The sequence below is a fragment of the Indicator indicator genome, chromosome 1 (genome assembly GCF_027791375.1).
Source record: "Indicator indicator isolate 239-I01 chromosome 1, UM_Iind_1.1, whole genome shotgun sequence".
Taxonomy (NCBI): domain Eukaryota; kingdom Metazoa; phylum Chordata; class Aves; order Piciformes; family Indicatoridae; genus Indicator; species Indicator indicator.
The window spans coordinates 97,624,252-97,641,909 of NC_072010.1; the positions used below are offsets into that span (position 1 = coordinate 97,624,252).

At 37.4% G+C, this 17,658-nt stretch overlaps 1 protein-coding gene across 1 annotated transcript in view; it reads left to right on the forward strand.

Annotated features, from left to right (window-relative positions):
- The first annotated feature begins 1,016 nt into the window (after positions 1 to 1,016).
- CD247 (CD247 molecule) overlaps positions 1,017 to 17,658 on the forward strand; it is a 53,364-nt gene continuing 36,722 nt past the window's right edge. Inside the window, 3 exon segments of the mRNA XM_054391315.1 lie at positions 1,017 to 1,094; positions 1,969 to 2,041; positions 2,044 to 2,271. Of these exon segments, the coding sequence (XP_054247290.1) occupies positions 1,017 to 1,094; positions 1,969 to 2,041; positions 2,044 to 2,271 (379 nt within the window).

Below are 17,658 nucleotides of genomic sequence, written 5' to 3' on the forward strand. Positions count from 1 at the left end.
TATAAATGCTGTAATACTTTGCTGGAGAAATTATTCCTGTCTGGTATCTTCTTCTCAGGAAAATCTTCTTAAAAACTCCAGATTTCACCTTTCTTATGTTCATTATGTTGGATTTCTTTTCCCCTTTATTTGCTGTAAGTGGATCCTTTTATTAGCCGCTACTGCCTCTTAATAATAATAATAATGCAATTAGAAATGTTGAGGAGAAATTATCCCTAACCACACCTTGGCTCTCCTTTGCCTTTTTATGTGGTGGTTGGTTTGGTTTCTGTTTCATTGCTTTTAATAAAGAAAACGAACACACCAAAAAAAAAAACCCCAAACAACCCCCAGAACAAACAACTCCCAAATGTCCCTGGCTCCCATGGGTCTCTTTGAGTTCTAGTGCCTTGTTTTCCCTGTCTTCCTTAAGACTTAATTTCTTTATCTGTAAAAGCTTAACTACCCTGGCTTTAGCAAGACTAATTTGAAAAGCATTTTGAGGTCTTCAGGTAAAAGCAAAATTAAATTATTTAATATGGTTAACAGAAATCAGTTTCTTGTGTTTTTCCAGCTCATTTTATGAAGTGGTCTCCTGAGTGACATTTGCTCAGTTACTGCTAAAGAGTGCTTATTTTGTTGCCTGTGTGGATGTCCACCACTGCCTACGGAGCACTGCTTTAATGACACCTGATTTGATCACTAGCTTGGCTTCATAAGGAAACAAGTACTGTAATTCTTCTGGCTCAGCCTGCTGCTCACCACCACCCCAACCACTTTTGACCTGGGGGGTCAACATCAATTCAGCTAAACAAAGGAGCCTTAAACATAACCTGTTCTTACTCATGATTTTCTGTAGCTAGCTGCAGCAATCTTATTAGTTCCCTCAGAGCTGCAGAAAAACTGGGGCATTTTCACTTCGTACTGGGCTGCTGAGTTAGAGCGTACACATGCTACCTGGGGCCGTGTGCCCAGCTACCTGGCCTCACATAAATGGGCATAGGAGAACCAAGGGGGTGGCAGCAGTTTAGGGCAACATGAGAGGCACTGCAGTCATCATGCTGGATGGAGAATTTGGACCTGTGGGAAACCACGTTTCACCAGTACAGCTGCTGGTCAGACCTGCTTTGTTTTGAGTCACTCTGAAGATCATTTTAATGGGCACACCTACAATGTGGGGCTGAAAAGCTTTGCTAGCTCCCAGATCACAACTGCTTCCAAATCGCTCATTCAAGTCCTGAAGCGTGCTTGTCTGTCTCAGAATCTGTTACTAGAGGACAACTTCAAGCAGCAGGAAGGTTGAATCCTGTGGCTCACTCAGCAGGTAGGAGTGGCTTGAGTAGCTAGAAGCTGCCCAGCTTTGTTTCATGCAGTGTGAGGAGGAGGCACATGCTGTGGTATCCTGCAGAGATGACACAGGCCCTCCTTATGGGCTCTGGTGGCTCGAAGGCTCCAAATGGAGCTCCAAAATGGCTCCAGAGCACTACACATGCTGACGCTTTTCAAAACAGATAGCAATACATTCACTTCAAAAGACATCTCCATTTCATAGACAGGTACAACTGAAATGAGCCAGGCACGGCCAGCTTTGCTGGTGTTTTATGTCCTGTGGACAGTATCTGCAAGGGTGGGCAGAGCCCATCTCTCCATGATGCTGGCCAGCCTCATAATCCTGAGAGTGCAACCGCTTTCAATTGCTGATAGTAAGGACAAATTTCAATTAGATTTAGAAATGAACTTTATATCTTTACCAGTTTAACCAGCTACTTGTTCTAGAGTGACTATAACTTACAATTTTAAACTTTAAATTCATGCCACACTGTACACTGGGCGTAGTTTATATAGTAACTCTTTTGAAGTCATGCCAAATTTGATACCAGATATGTTTTTCTAGACCCCTTGTAGAGATCAGCATCTGCTGACTGGGATGGCCTAGGAATCATCAGACAAACAAAAAATACTCCACCAAAAAAAAAAAACGTCTTGCAGAGAGGAAAAGAAAAAAGTACAAAAGGAAACCCCAAACATCAATACCAAGAACATAAACCCCAACCCTCGGAGGCTTCTCGGCAGAGGAAGGCACGTGCTTTGGTGCCACTGCCAGCAGGTGGACTCCCAAAGCCCTCACAGGGGTTGGGCTTCCTGTGGGGCCAGCAGATGAGCAAAGTCCGTGGAGGTGACTCTTCTCCTAGCCTTCTGGCCTTCCACTCCCCAGCACCACCCGGGTTAGCAAGATGAAGTGCAGGAGGATTGCGATCTTTGCTGTCTGGCAGGCACAGCTCCCAGTCACAGGTAAGGCAGGCTTTTATTTTATGAGGAGCTGTTTTAAAGCTCTTTTGAGGAAAGCACACAGTATCTCTATTGTGGTTTCCCCACCATTTTGGTAGCTGGAGAGTATCTGTATGAGGACCTCAGCCATGTCTGTTCTCCTAATCACAGCTGGAATCATGGCTGCCTATGGACAAGGCAGCAGGACTCATTGTGTTTCATTGCCCTACAATAAAGAGACCATGTGGAGGGCTGGGAGGAGGTGACAGGGACAGCCGTCGGTGTCAGTATGGCCTCCTCTTCCCCTGCCAGACTGACTGCTGCAGCTGAACAACAACTCATCATTAAATAAGGCTCTCAGCCCTCACCTGGGAGGCTTTCATTGCAATTTAAAATTTAGAATAATGAAAATGTAGCCACTTGGAGTTATCTGTACAGAAAGACCTTTTAGTTAGGTAAAATCAGAGATGTGTTGTTCATAACAGCAAGTTGGTTTGCTGTAAACAGCATGCCCAGCAGGTTGGAAATAGGGGGCCGTAGGTTATGAGAAAATGGGTAGAGCCCTTTCCGTGATGTCTCTGCCTTCAGGCTTGCCTCTTCTAGGCAGTGTAAAATGAAATCATGTTTACTTTTACATACTTACTTGTGGTGATGTATACTCTGGTCCCACCTGGGCAGAAAGTGAAGTGGCTTTGGTATGCACTTATCTTCAAAAGTGATGTTAGTTTTAGGGGAGAGGAACGTTCATTTTAGTAGTATATCAAAAGAGCAACAAGATTCACATCCAGAGAAGACCCCAAACAAGGCCTGGATTTGGAGAAGTTAGTCAATACTAGTAGACCACACTTCAGCATGCATTAAAGCAAAATCCCTCTACAGCATACACCCTAACTGTAATTAAACACACCATCCTTACACTGAAGGGCTTTGGTGACGGTCACAGACTTTTTATTTGAAAGGTTTATGGAGAGTAGAGAAAGGGTTTTGCAGCCACATGCTAATGCTATAGAATAAGTTTTGTGCGTGTTGTTTCTGGAGGATTTTAAGCAGAGCTGTATTTTTTTGGTGGACATTCCTTCTGTTCATCTTCCATTCTTCCCCTTCTGATATATTGTGTACTAAAGTACAATATTTCTGGTACTTATATTTTTGTACTCTTACGTATACAGTGCTACAAAATTATGAAAATTACTTTACATAAAGGTATGTCCACAAAAAAATCTTTTTGCATTTTCTTCTTTTAATCTATCACACTTCAGGCTTCTATTTGTACTTTTTTAGCTGAAAATGTCCTTTGAAAATTACTTAATGCACTTTGCAGAGGAGCAAAGCTAGCCTTATAGGGGTCTCTGGTACAAAGCTCTTAAGGGTATTCACACACAGAAAGAATACATGGGATCAAATCTTGAACAGGCTACTCTGACTGTTGATTTGGAGATGCTTGCCTGTTGGTTTGAGGCAAAGTATTTTCTTATGGGATACCTGTAATAGTTCAAAGAATAGCAGTACTTAGCCTAAGAGTACAGATAGAGTAGAAGAAATGTAGCACAGAAGTTTCAGAATGATAAGGATGCAAAATACACAGTAAGAAAAATGGAGGATCACCATGAATTTAGTTCAAAGATGAGACCAAACAGATGGGGTTTTCAGCTCAGTAAGTAGTTTTAGAGATGGGCTACAAATTTTGATGTGGATTTTGAGTTATTGACACCAGACTACAAATTTCAGCATGCAAAACTTGGCCATCAAGCAGTTGCAGAGGGGAAGCCATGTCATACGTACATTGAGCTTTCTGAGTTCTCCTCTTCAAAGGTGCAAGTGTGTACATCTGAAAGTTTAGCTGAGGTCCTCCTATAAGTCCTCTGCTAAAAAGTGTGTAAAAATAATCTGAATTTCTGTGTAGATGTCTTTATTAATTATGTTATTTGTTGAGACATCAGAAGAATATTAAAAGACTTCCATTCAAATATTCACAATTAAAATGGCAAAAATCTCCATACTGTTTACAGTGCTTTTAATCTGAAGTATGACAGACTTCGATAGCAGTAAAACAGTACTGTGGGCAATACTGTAGAATTGCTCCATGTATATAAATAGATGTGTAAGAGTTCAAGGACAGCCTTCCTTGTTTTTCTCTTTTTCACAAAATCACTTTTCTCAGAATAGTCTGCTAAACAGAATTGGACAGTGTCCTGGTTTTTGCTAGCTGTGTGGAAGCTTAAATGTGTCGGCCTTTGACAAGATACTACTTGTGCAGTTTATTTTCACAATATTTTGCTGCTCTGCATACCTGTGTCTTCTGCCCATGGGGTGCCATGATGCCAGGAGCCTTTTTTTTATGGACAGGAAGATAAAATGATCAGGTCATGGGTCTTAGGGTTCATTTGTTCCTTGTTTGCCATCAGATAACTTTTCAGGTCCACAAACTACGAGATACATAAACTAAATGTTGTTTACAATCCTATTGGTGAAAACCAACAAAATACAGGCTATTTGGCTACCATCCTGATGTTCTCATATACTGTATTTAGTTCTCCTAGTTGAATTATTTGTAAACCTAGAGGGAAAAAAAAAAATCAGGACTTCATTTTATGTGTTTGGGGTTTTGGTTTTTTTTCCCCTTTTCTCCTGCCTGTTCACAATGTTTCATTAATAATTCATGAAAAAATTTTATGAACTGGCACATTAGTGAATGGAACAAAATGCAGGCAAGTGTAGCCTTTCTTTGTAAAGGGACATTTGCTGAGCTCTTGCAGCAATATATTCAATTATCTCATGCTTGTTATAGAGTAAGTGCTGTCTATCTGAACCCTTCCAAACAAAATTCCTAATGAGTGAAGTAACAATGATCACATTCAGTTTAGTTTTTCATCTGCATTAGATGAGAATTGTATACAAAATAGCGAAAGCTGTCTGAAAATAAATTTCTCCTGCACAAGTGTGTTCTTCTTAAGTAAGTCTATGTGGATAAAAATTCCAAAAGTGGTGGAAAAATAAGAGTTTCACTAGCAGTTTAAAGGGGATGAGAACTTGATTTATGAATGAATGTTTGTGAGGAATGCTTTTGTGAGGAATGCTTTTGAGAGCCATTTTATGTAATTCACACAAATTTGAATTGTGACTAGCATGAGTAAAACAATAAACAAGGAAAATTACATATATATATGTATGTACCTATATTTAAAAATATAAACAAACTAGTTGTTTCCTAACTATCTCCAAACTGTAACAAATCTCCCTTTAAAAAAAAGAAATAAAAACATATTGTTTGTGCAATTGTCAATATCCATCAAGTCCCCTTTCCCTCCTCTAGTTCATCCTATATTTGAATATCTATATTTTCTGTAGAACTATCAGCTATTCAAACAAGAAAACAGTACATTTTTAGGATGGCGTGAACAGAAGATACAAGTTCTTAAAAAGGCTTAAAATATGTATCCTGTTAAAGGTATCTACTTTTTCCATGTGCATGGGTACTCATAGGCGTATTGCTGATTTTCACTGTTCTTCTGATATGACTTCAGTCAGCTTCACTGCTGTCTCTTTTTTAGCATTAGGAGAACAATTTATGCTTTCACAGTCTGCAAGAAGCTGAAATTTTGCAGATTTTTCTCATTTGTACTGTTGTATAATAGAATATTTTGAGACTGGTTTTTAATATTATTTTTATTAATTAAATCCATTTCTTTAAAAAATATGTAGTATTTTTAGCTTTTAAAATATGACAGTCCAAATCAGATAATTTTTTTCCCAGAAAGCAATAAAGGCCTTTAAATCCACTTTGTTCTATGCAACTGATTTATAACTTCATATATAGCAGATAAAATGAGCAGGGAAATGAAAAGCTTAGTTTGCAGTTCTTCAGTCTACTCACTCAAATGCACAGGAGACAGTGGAAATGCATGTATTAGGTCACGTACAATGGATATATCCATCTTTGGAAAAGTTACAGTTACTGATGTGTAGTTCTTTCAGTCCTTCAACAATTTTTAGTTATTAAAAATAGAAGTGAAAACATCTAGCTCCTGAGCCTCAGAAAACACGAGCACTGCTGTCTATGGAAGTTCTGTTTAAGGGACTGAATCCATCTCAAGTTTTGAAACATATAGACTGGAAATATTTGAATCTCTACAAGTTTCCTCGGACTAAACTGTCGACCTTTAGAAGCCTTTTATGCATTTTCTTAATACTTCTTTACATGTCTGTTGAGTCTTACGAGAAGAACAGCAAGCCTGAAGTTTTCCATTTTCATGTGCTTTTGGTATGTATGTTAAATATGGCAAGCAGATTATGAAGCACAATGAATTGCTCCTCCTATTTGGCATATTTTTTCCATGGAATGTAATTGTAGTGAAAACTTCATCTGTAACCTGGCTTCTGAGTATCAGAACACTTTTTTCTTTGTTTCATTTTTAATTGAAGAAGAAGCCATAATGATAGCACAACTTACTGAAAGCTCAGATGGTACCAAATTAGAGTTTGGTGGAAACTGACAAAGGAAGAAGGTTGGAGAATTTTCAAGAAATGATTGCATAAACTGTAGTAGGACACATTGTATAAGTCTAGAGGCTGGCTAGTTGTCAACACTTGTGGGTTGTTGGTTTTTTGAGAAATCTTTCCATATATGAATTGTTTAAATTTACTGTTAATAAACTTTCCGATTTTCCTAGTCTGATTTTCTAGCTTGTAAAGGAAACCTTGAAAATGCAAGCCTGCACAGCTCCAGAAACAGAACAAACCAGCTACATAACTTATCTGTTACATTTGTTTCTTTTTAAGGCAGTTGCTATTTTGAGGGTATGATAGGCCAGCCTGTCTCAGGATGCTGCAGTGCTCATGGTTGGTGAGCACTGAAAATAGTCTCCTGGTCAAAGAGAAAAGCACACTTAGAAATAGACAACACAGAGAAGCTTTCCTAAAAGCATCAAAGTTGTAATTGTAAAAGCAAATCAATATATTTTTTATTATTTTATAATGAAATAAGATGCAATATCCAGGAAATTAGGGAATAATTTGGGTGGTGCTTTATTTAAAGTAATGTACACTGAACATTGAATAAAGGAAAGAGCTATGTGACTAAAACCCTCTTTTTCTTCTTAGAATTATAGAATCATAGAATCAGTCAGGGTTGGAAGGGACCACAAGGATCATCTAGTTCCACCCTCCTGCCATGGGTAGGGACACCTCACGCTAGATCATGCTGGCCAGAGCCTCATCCAGCCTGGCCTTAAACACCTCCAGGGATGGGGCCTCAACCACCTCCCTGGACAACCCATTCCAGACTCTCACCACTCTCATGGTGAAGAACTTCTTCCTCACCATCCAGTCTGAATCTCCCCACTTCCAGCTTTATTCCATTCCCCCTAGTCCTATCACTACCTATCATCCAAGTTTTATAATCAGTTTATTCCAACCAGGAGCATGGGTGTTTTGCATTCCTTTCCCTTAGAATGTTGTTCTCATTGACATGATGTATAAGCCTCAAATGAACAAACCCAAATAGCTATAAATATGCTTCCCAAATATTCAGTGTGTAAGTACACACTGTAAATTTATTCCAGTTCTCCATGGTGTATATCTCCTCAGAAAACAAACTGAGGCTCAGCAGGGACAAAACAGAAAAATGTCCAGTTTGGGTGGGAGCAAACCCTCATACTTGCACAGATGCTGCAAGTGAATTGAGGTTCTTTGTGGAAGCATCTGCAGTAGCAAGGCTCGAACTAATTAGGTATTTTGTTTGAAAAACATTTTGTATCCGTTAATAGAGAAATTCAGCTCAAAATAAAAGGTAACTTATGAAAATTTATTATTTATCAGATGATCTGAAGCAAGAGTTTGTTACAGTGTGCCAATGTCACTTTTTAAATGCTCTGGGCAAACATTCCCATGGAAGAGATTAACTGCCTCATGTTAGATACTGCATATTCCTAGTTTTCATCTGTTTGTTTTGTCATTCAGCGATAGCTCAGTTTTTGAATTACATCTTTTAAAAGCATAGATATAAAATTGGTTTCCTGGCCTGGAACATTACAGCTCATGATTAATACAGCTGTATTTTAAATCCTTATAAAGCCATAGAATTGCTGTAATATTAGACAATATTTTTAGTCTTATATTGGCAGGCTTCAGTCAGAGAATTCCACATCAGATCTTTGCTAGAAGTCTCTGCTGTGTTGGGATTTTTATTGCTTTCCATCCAGCCACATAAAACCAATTGCAAAGAAAGAGGTCTTACCAGAATTACATGGAGTCATCTCCTTTTCATTTTTTTCTCTCTCTCTCTCTTTCTCCCTCAGTGATGCAAATTTGCACGGTATCATCACTTTGTGCAAACAGGCAGGTGCGTTTCTGAAGATTGTAAAAGTAGAAGAAGGTCTTGCAAGTTGTATTAGGAATCATATTCTGAAGAAAGAAAGTTACAGAGAGAGAAAAATATATAATTAGTATCTTGCAAAAAAAAGTCTGACTTGCTTCAAGTATAGTTACTCTCCTCATAAAAGGTCTTGTAGCAAATTATTTTCTTCTGATATTTTTTAAAGGCTATTTGAATTCTACAGTTCTTTACGTAATAACTTACTGATAATTTTCAGAATTCATTTGCTATTTTATGTTATTTTATGATTTATTACTTGAAGGTATGATACATGACTGAGTTAGCGTGCACAGGTGAATTCATTCTGAAGGTTTTAGTCATTGCAAACATGAACTTGCTAAGGGAATTTACAATAAGAGATTTTCAGGACAAGGTGTATGGGAGTGGTGCTGTGTGAAGTAATGTAAGTATGTATTTCCCTGTTTATTTATTATCCCTTTTTCATATTTATTGGGAAATGTAAATATTCTTGCTATTAGTATTGGTTCAGCACTTAAGAGTCTATAGGCGTTTGAAGAGTTATATATGCAACATAACCAATGTAATCCATGTGCTAATTAACTGACTTTGGGGCTTATGCTAGCAATAGATTTGACCTTATGCCTGTTTATTATCTGCAATTTTTTCTTCTCATTTACTTGTAACATGCTTTTCATTGCAATGGGCTTCTAGTTCTTTCAGTCTCTCTCTGGACAGATAAATTTTCTGCCTAAGTTTTGCTAGGAGATTATTCTGATAAAGTGTAAAAATTAGATCTTTGCAAGTAAGCTTAAAGAGGAAAGTAAATGAGATAAACCCATCATTTTCAACAACTGTGCTCTGATTTCCCTTTTCCTGAGAAGGGGAGGGAGTAATACCCCCTATCATAAGCTGCCCAAAATTTAACTCCTTTAAACTATTGATCTTTTACATGTAAAACCAAACATTTGTGTGTTACGTGTGTGGCTATACCCAGCGGACCAGACAAGATAAGCAAAGTTAACCTATCAGGATCTCCAGCAGAAAGTCAAACACCATTCCAGTTCCTCTAAAAAATTATCATCCAATATATGCCATAAAGGCTTTCTGGAATTTAGTTTCTCAGAATTGGCGTCTAAAATGAAAAGAAAATATCTCTCTAAATCTCTTTCAATAAGTTTAGTTTAAATCATGCTTTGAGAAGGACCCAATCTCTCTTCTGTCTGAATAGGGAGATGGTGGGAGTTTTGCCTACACATGCACACCATGCTGTGTATGAGCAGTGAGCATTAGCAGCCATAGCACAGTGCCATAACCTGGTCGATGTGGGTCAAGGCACACATGGGAGGTTGTGGACAGCAGGCAAGTCATAAAATGCACTCACTTGAAAGCTTAAACCACTCATGGAGTAATTGCTTTTCTATCCCTAATTTTGGCAGCTATCTTTCTGCATCAAGCTCCATGTACTTTGCTGAGAATACGGATTTCTTTCTCCATTGCAAAATAGAAACACTTTTATTGAAAATAGCTTAACATTCTCCATTTTCTTTACACAGAATGTTTGCGAGAGAACTTGGAGTAACTTTTTTTAAAGCGACTGCTTCACAATGCTGTCTTAGATGTGCTCTAAAGTTCTGATGAAGACTGCTTGTAACTTCAAAATTATGGCCTATCCCCAAAAGTCTGGAAATAACTATGGATCTTCAAGTTCTTTTTTGGAGGAGTTTTGCTTAAATAGAATGAAATATGAACAGTTATATGTAGTGGATTCAATACTGTTTTTCCTGAGGATGCATTTTGATAACATCTCCAATTGTTTCTCCTTGACTTAAATGTTAAAAATAAGGGAGTCTCTCACAAAATTACTTCTCTCTTTACTTTGCTTTGAATTCTCTCTAAATTTCAAATGTCTGTACTATTGATGTGAACTAGGCAGAACTGGAATTTTTCCTCTCCTGTCTATTCATGCAGCTAAATTAATCTCTTTCTTCCGATAACTCAGATGCTATTTTACTACTTGCCTTAAAACCCAGCAGCACTATAATGCATATATACAGTTGCTGCTGTTGGCTGTGTCTTCTGGCAGAAGAGCAGCAGCAGATTTTCAGGCTTGAGACAACTTTTTTCTTTCTTTCTTTTTTTTTTAATATATATATAACTTTCTTAAAGAAGTTACAGATATGAACCTACAGCCCTATCTTAATGTGACATCTTTTCCATGGTGTTTTTATCTGATTTTATCTTTCTCAGCTGCAAAGAAGTAGCTAACAGGTTTGCTGCCTTTCTCTCTTGCTCTTCTTTTTATGTCTTGGGCCATCTGTCTGTCTGTTAGGTATGATGGCTTTAGTAGAGCAACTACCAGGTTTTAAATAGAGCTTAAAGGGAAGCAACTTTCTGGAAAACTTTGCAAGACTTTAATTTTTTTTTCCTTCTTGTGTCCTACTAGGGCAAACGAAACCCCTTCCAAAGTATTTCTGTGAGACACTAAAGTCTGTGAGCAATTAGTGTTTTGTCTATGAAAAGAGAGAAACCCAGAGTCAAGTCCTTATTCTATCTGACTCAGAACAGGAGTTTGAACAAGACTTCTACATGCTAAGCCATTTGAGAGGCTCTCACTGGGTTTCAGGAGAAATTCTAGTAGGAGTCTAGAAGCATTCCCTAATTAATGTGCCATCAGAAATTGTACTGGGAAGTGTTTCTGAAAAAACGAGTAAAACATATGCAGCAAACAAATCAACAACAAAAAAAACCCCCAAAACCAGCAACAAAAAAACCCCAACCAAAATCAAAAAAACAACAGAAAGCCCCAAACCAAAGAAAACAAAAATAAAAATAAAACCCCCAAAACCACCACCACCAAAATTCTCAACTTCAGTTGTAATATTTTATAGAGTCCAGGTAACCCTTTACAGTAAATTAATGAATTACATGTATCTAAGATTTTTCTGCTTCCACTCTTTCAAAAACTGTTGTACTCCTGTGTGCAGTTTAGTAACAACTGTGTGAGACTGTCTGCAAAATGAGGCATAGAGGTGGTGCTGTTTTCTTGTGGATATGGGTACATAAGAATAACATCAATATGACTATTTACAGTATGTGCTTATATAGTGGTGATTCTGCCACTTTTGATACTATATGTAATTGTACAGGAATGGAAAATTTAGAAGGTCCTAGGCTACTAAATCTTACAGGTATGCAGGGATTTGAGGGAGTCACCAACATAAAATACAATCAGAAGAGGCAATCTGAGAAAGCTCAGCACATGCACCAACCTTTCTTGAAGAGAAGGATTATCTGAAGCCAGAAAGAAGGTATTTAAAAAGATTTGGCAAGTAGCTTCACCTCTATACATGTTGTCTACATGCTGTAATTGTAATGTGGGGATGGTATTTCATTTCTGTCAAACTTTCCCCTTCTAACTAGGTCATGTCAGTTTTTCAGTAAAGGCTACTTGTTTAAACGGACCTAAATTAGATTTAAATTAGTGATCTTGTTTAGGCAGCTCCCCAGCACTGTCAGCAGGAGTTTTACTTCAGGCAAGCTGCTTGGGCATCTAACAAAGTGCTCAGCCAGATTTTTGTAGTTCACACAATTATCTGTGCAAGAGGAATATGCTGTTGTCAGTCATATGAAAACCAATTTACTGATGGTTTTTGTGAGCTGCTGCTGCTGCTTTCTTAATGACTGCAGTATATACAAACATTTTAGAAAGAAAATGTTTCTACTTCCATGTCTTTGAGTTCAGTGAGGTCCTCGCCTCCTTTGAATGTTCAAGGTCATACTGTAATTAAAACATAGTAGTGTTCAGCTTCATCCATAATTAGAAGGTATTTTACACTGAAAAAGGATAATGCCTCTAGCTGTACTTTCTAGCTGTTATTAATTAATTTGCAGGTATAAATTATTTCACAAAGTGGTTTTAAAAAAATCTGCAGTTAAATAATATTTAATTCCTGAACCAGTTTTGTTTTGAAGTTTTCTTTTTCAGTGTGTTTCTGTTTAACTCCTTACTATCTTGTTTCATCATACTTCTGAATATTTTTTTAAGTATCCTCTGGTGCATTTCAATCTGATTAAGATTGCCATTAAGATATTACGGAAAATCAATATGAATGGAATATGAAGTTTTTAAATTGGGAAGTTTGAACTTTGGGGTCTGGTCTGGAGGATTTGTAGATAATTCTACAATTTCCATCATCTTCACTGCTCTACTACTCACTCTTTTAGCTGGTGTTAACTTTGAATTGCTTATCTGGTTGTTGATATAGAAATAAAACTGAAAATGTTCATACAGATGGTCCCAAAGACTACATTCTATTTAGGTATTTGATATATCAACAAAGAGGACTGTTTGCCCACTTTGGTATTTTAAAAACTGAGATCTACTGACTATCCTTTAGGTCCCTCCAGTGTAACGTATTTTATGTACAGGGGATTAGAAAAATGTGTCTAATTCGCTGCTGCATTCATATTGACTGTTACTGCTTACAGGACAGCTTTCATTTGCATTGGGAAAATGGCCAATATTTTTCATTCATTTATCATTATAGGTTCAATTGGTGAGAGAAACAAAAATAAAAGCTGAGTTATGGATGTGCTGAGTTATGAGTCTTCCTGAAATGGAGAGAGAGAGAGGGAAAACTCGTGTCCTGTACAGATGTGTGTTGTTTCACACTTACAAACCATCTTGAGCTCTTAGAAAATGCGCTCTAGAGATGAAGAACATTTATTGTGCTCCATGCAATGTATTCATGCTGTCACTCTTCATGCTGGTAACAGCTCTTAACGTGATGATGGGATTTAAGCTGGTTATCATCAAGTGTTGTTGTTTAGAGACAGCAGTCTTGGGATCACAAATGTATTTGAACAATTTTTCTTGCCACCTTTCACTCCCATGAGAACACTTGTGCTAGGACTTGATGATTGTAATGTCTAAATATCTCATTTAGACTAATTAAAACATACATTATTTCAAATGGAAATAGTGCTTCTTATTTCAGTAGATGTAGTAGATGTTGAAGTTCAGCTCTCATCTGTCTGTCTTCCTATAACTGCATGCTGCTTTTCTCACAGGTAGCTCCTGGCTACTGAGGACTTGTCCTGTGCATTAACTATTAACCAGGCATCAAGGCAAGAATTTCCTTTGGGGATTGACTGCAGTTTATTTGCTCAGTATACGTAGCCTTTTTTGCCTTAGGCACTGAACAGAGAACCTTCATCGTGAACTCCCAAGTTTTTGGTGTCTGAGGAGCGAAGTTGCCTAAGGGGAGCTATGCTTCAGCAGAGCTTTTGTTCAGGGTATTTTGGCTTATAAGCAGTAATATCTGTAATGTGGCTTGGAAATTGCTCAGCACATGGCACTTGCCTATTATCTGTGTCATATGTGAGAACCAGAGGGATGTGAGCTTGCCTGAAAGATACTTCAGATTTTTTTCCTAAGCCTTCAGGATTCTTGAACCTGGGAAGGAATAAGAGAAAGTGTGACATATTTGACAATAGAACCCTAAAGTCAAGTGGCACTTTGAATAAAGTTTATGTATAACTCATTAAAATATTCCATCTTCAACATCTATATGTAGCATGTAAAAGAACACCCACTTGCTCATTTATGTAGAGGATTTGAGACAAGTGATGACTGCTGCCTAAAAATACACTGGGAGGAGAGAAGATGAAATGATATTGAGTGCACAGTATAAAAAATAGCTATAAGCTGGTTGCTGAATTACTTCAGGGAGGTCAGAAGAAAGATTCACACAATCAAAATAGTTTTGGTATAGGTTATTCTTGGGGCAAAGAGGGTAGAAAATTAATTCTTACTTGAGAGCAGTTTATTGAGTTTATGGAATGGACTTTTTCAGATGGCTGACTGTAGGATCAAAAGTTTGCCAAGGAGACCTTCCTCAGTTCTTTGTTCTTATTTGTGTATTTGTGAGGTACATGAGAATACCCAATGTTTAAGCAACCATATTGCAGACATGTTTGTGCTATGTAAGTTAATCACTAAATACAAACACAGATGCTATTGACATTACACAAGTGTATGCACAGAGATAGAGGACAGAAATGCTTGAATGTGTTTGTAAGCATGTGTTAGAAGCAGATCACAGAATGGTAGGGGTTGTAAGGGACCTCCAGAGATCATCGAGTCCAACCCCCCTGCCAAAGCAGGATCGCCTAGGGCAAGCCGCACAAGAACACATCCAGGTGGGTTTTGAAAGTCTCCAAAGAAGGAGACTCTACAACCTCTGTGGGCAGCCTATTCCAATGCTCTGCCACCCTCACCATAAAGAAGCATCTCCTCATGTTGAGGTGAAACCTCCTGTCTTTGGGCTTGTATCCACTGTTCCTTGTCCTATCACTGGGCACTACCAAAAAGAGGCTGGCACCTTCATCTTGATACCCACCCCTCAGATATTTATAGATGCCTCTCAGTCTTCTCCTCTCAAGACTAAACAGCCCTGGGTGTCCCAGATCTGTGCAAACCCAGTAAGTTCATAAGTGCTATTGGTATAGTAGCATTAAAATGTGCTTCACTTCCGTTATTGAAGCCATTTCAAAATGCAGATTTAATAGTGATCAAGGATGATCTTTAGCAAGTGTTTGTTTACCACTGTATACACACATATTAAAATTACAAAATCTGTTTATAGTCTTTCATCTTGTATTAGATGAACAGCAATTTTCTGTGAGTAAGTGAAGTTCTACCATTGCAAACATGCAGCCCAAGGTGCAGGGGAATAATGTTTCCTCAGCAGGTGCCAGGAATAATGGAATATTTGGTTTTTAATCTTGAAATTAGTACTGCAAAGGCAGTGAGTGCTTTTGCTGTTGGGGCTTTCTCTGTTTCTGTCCTACACCCTTTCCCTTGCTAAGTACTACCTGGATTTTGTCTTGGTAAGCAGGAGGTACGGATATATATTTCTAGTTACTTACTTTCCACTCAGTGACATATGAGATTTATTGTCATTTCTGTAATAGTAAAGACTGCTATTAAGTGGTTTGACAATCCATATGAAAATCAGAAAATCCAGAAATTTGAATTCATAGATACATAATTTGTCTTTCTCTGGCTATAGTCTGTGTTTAGCCCTGGATGTTCTCCTACACACACGTATATAATGTCTTGTACATGTCAGTCATTCCCAGGTATCCTTCCAACCTGACATGCTGAACTTACAACCCAGTTTTTACTTGAAGTCTCTTTATGAATGAGCAAAACAAACTTCTTTTCTTTGATGATATGTGTATATATTAAAGATGTATCTGACTCAACTTTCCAGTATGAACCCACAATTCCAGTATTTAATCTGTCTGCTAGTTTACAAATGCCTTATTCATCATTTCTTAGCAGGAAGTCTTGTAAACCCTGTTTGTGTTCTTATTTTTCATTCATATTACTTATTCACTTGCTATTTTTTAATACAAATCTGAGATCATGGTAACCTTATCCATGAACCTCAATAAAACAACAATTAAAGAAAAAAAATTGAGGTATATGAGTATTAAAATGATATACAGCTTTTAAGTGATCCACAGGAGATTTTTCTTGGGTGTCACAAATACTAATGAAATGTGAAATACTGTTTGATAACATCCAGTTTGACTTGATCTGTGAGGCATAATTATTGAAAAATATGGTCAGATGTAATAAAGTTGTCTAATATATATTTTCAAAAAGGCTTTTTGTATGTGTCTGCCACTTTTTATAATCACAGTGTAGAACGCTAAGGGCTAGCAAACTTCCTGGCTTTAAGATACTGAATTTGTTGAATAACAAAACCTGGCTAAGAGTGATGCCTTTTGATATTATTTTTGAGAAATGTATAATCTCCTTCCTTTGAGAAAGCTTTGAAAGAGAACAAAATTCTCTCTCTGTGTATGGTCAGATTTACTTTATTACCTCGGAAAGAAAGATTGGATAATAAAAATACAAAGAATCAAAACAGCATTCCTCAGACCCCATAACAAGAATTTAGAATAGAACAAAATTGTTGTTATTGAGGATAAAATGGTGATTTGCTCACTGGATTTTCTGATTCAGATAATACTCGTATAATCTAGTGAGGTACATTCAATAAAGGGTATATTTTAGATGAGAAGAATATGTGAAACTGGTTATAGAAGGAATTAATTTCTTCTTCTAAAACTACATCTATCCCTTCCTGTCTCCAACTGTTCATTTGTTTGGTGTGGAAGTAGTTTTGTTGTTTTTTTTTTTTTATTATGGTTGCCTTCATGTGTCTGACTCTCTAGAATCTAATGCTGTATTTCAGTAGCAATTTATTTTTAGTGGTGAAAACAATAATAAAAAAAGTAATGGGTTAAACCTACTGCTGCTTCAGGAGAATGTAAAACTGAGAGTGCAGAAAGGAATAGTATAGAGTGCTTTAATGGAATTGTGAGATACAGTATTTTTTCCCCCCTATATATTCCTTTTATATACAGGCTCTCTGAACTGTCAGTGGTGTGGGAAGAGCAATGGTAGCTGCAACTAAATTTTTTAAAAGGGCTTTTTAGCAGCCTTCTTGCTTGAATTCATCAAATGTTAACAAAGATTAATATGTTTAATTTCTGAATTTTTGTTGTGGATGACCTTCGTTAGCCAGCTTACAAGAATGAACATAATGCAACTCTGGTATGCAGGCTCTAAAACTGACACCAGCCCACAGTTTTATGAGTCATAAGAAGTCTGAAGTCTCTAGCATAGCAAGAAGTGCCACTGCAATTACCATTAAATACATACAACTTGTCTATTGAATTAAAAATGAAAAAAATAACATAATGGGTTTTTTTGATACTACTTCAATAAAATGTTCAATTTTAAGACAGAAGATACCTAAGCAGTTGATTACAATCATGGCAATTCTGTTGACTCTAGAAAGGAGTTGATGGGTTGATTTCTTAGGGGAAAAATAAGTCAAGACAGGAAACCATTAAACCAGCACCATACATCTACTTGACTGTATCGAGACACACTGAACTACAAGGAGGGAAACAAGTGCCATGTTGTTCAGTGTGCGAGATGTTGCCTTCACACCCAGCATCATGTATCATGTTGCACTTAGTCTGTGATGGCTAAT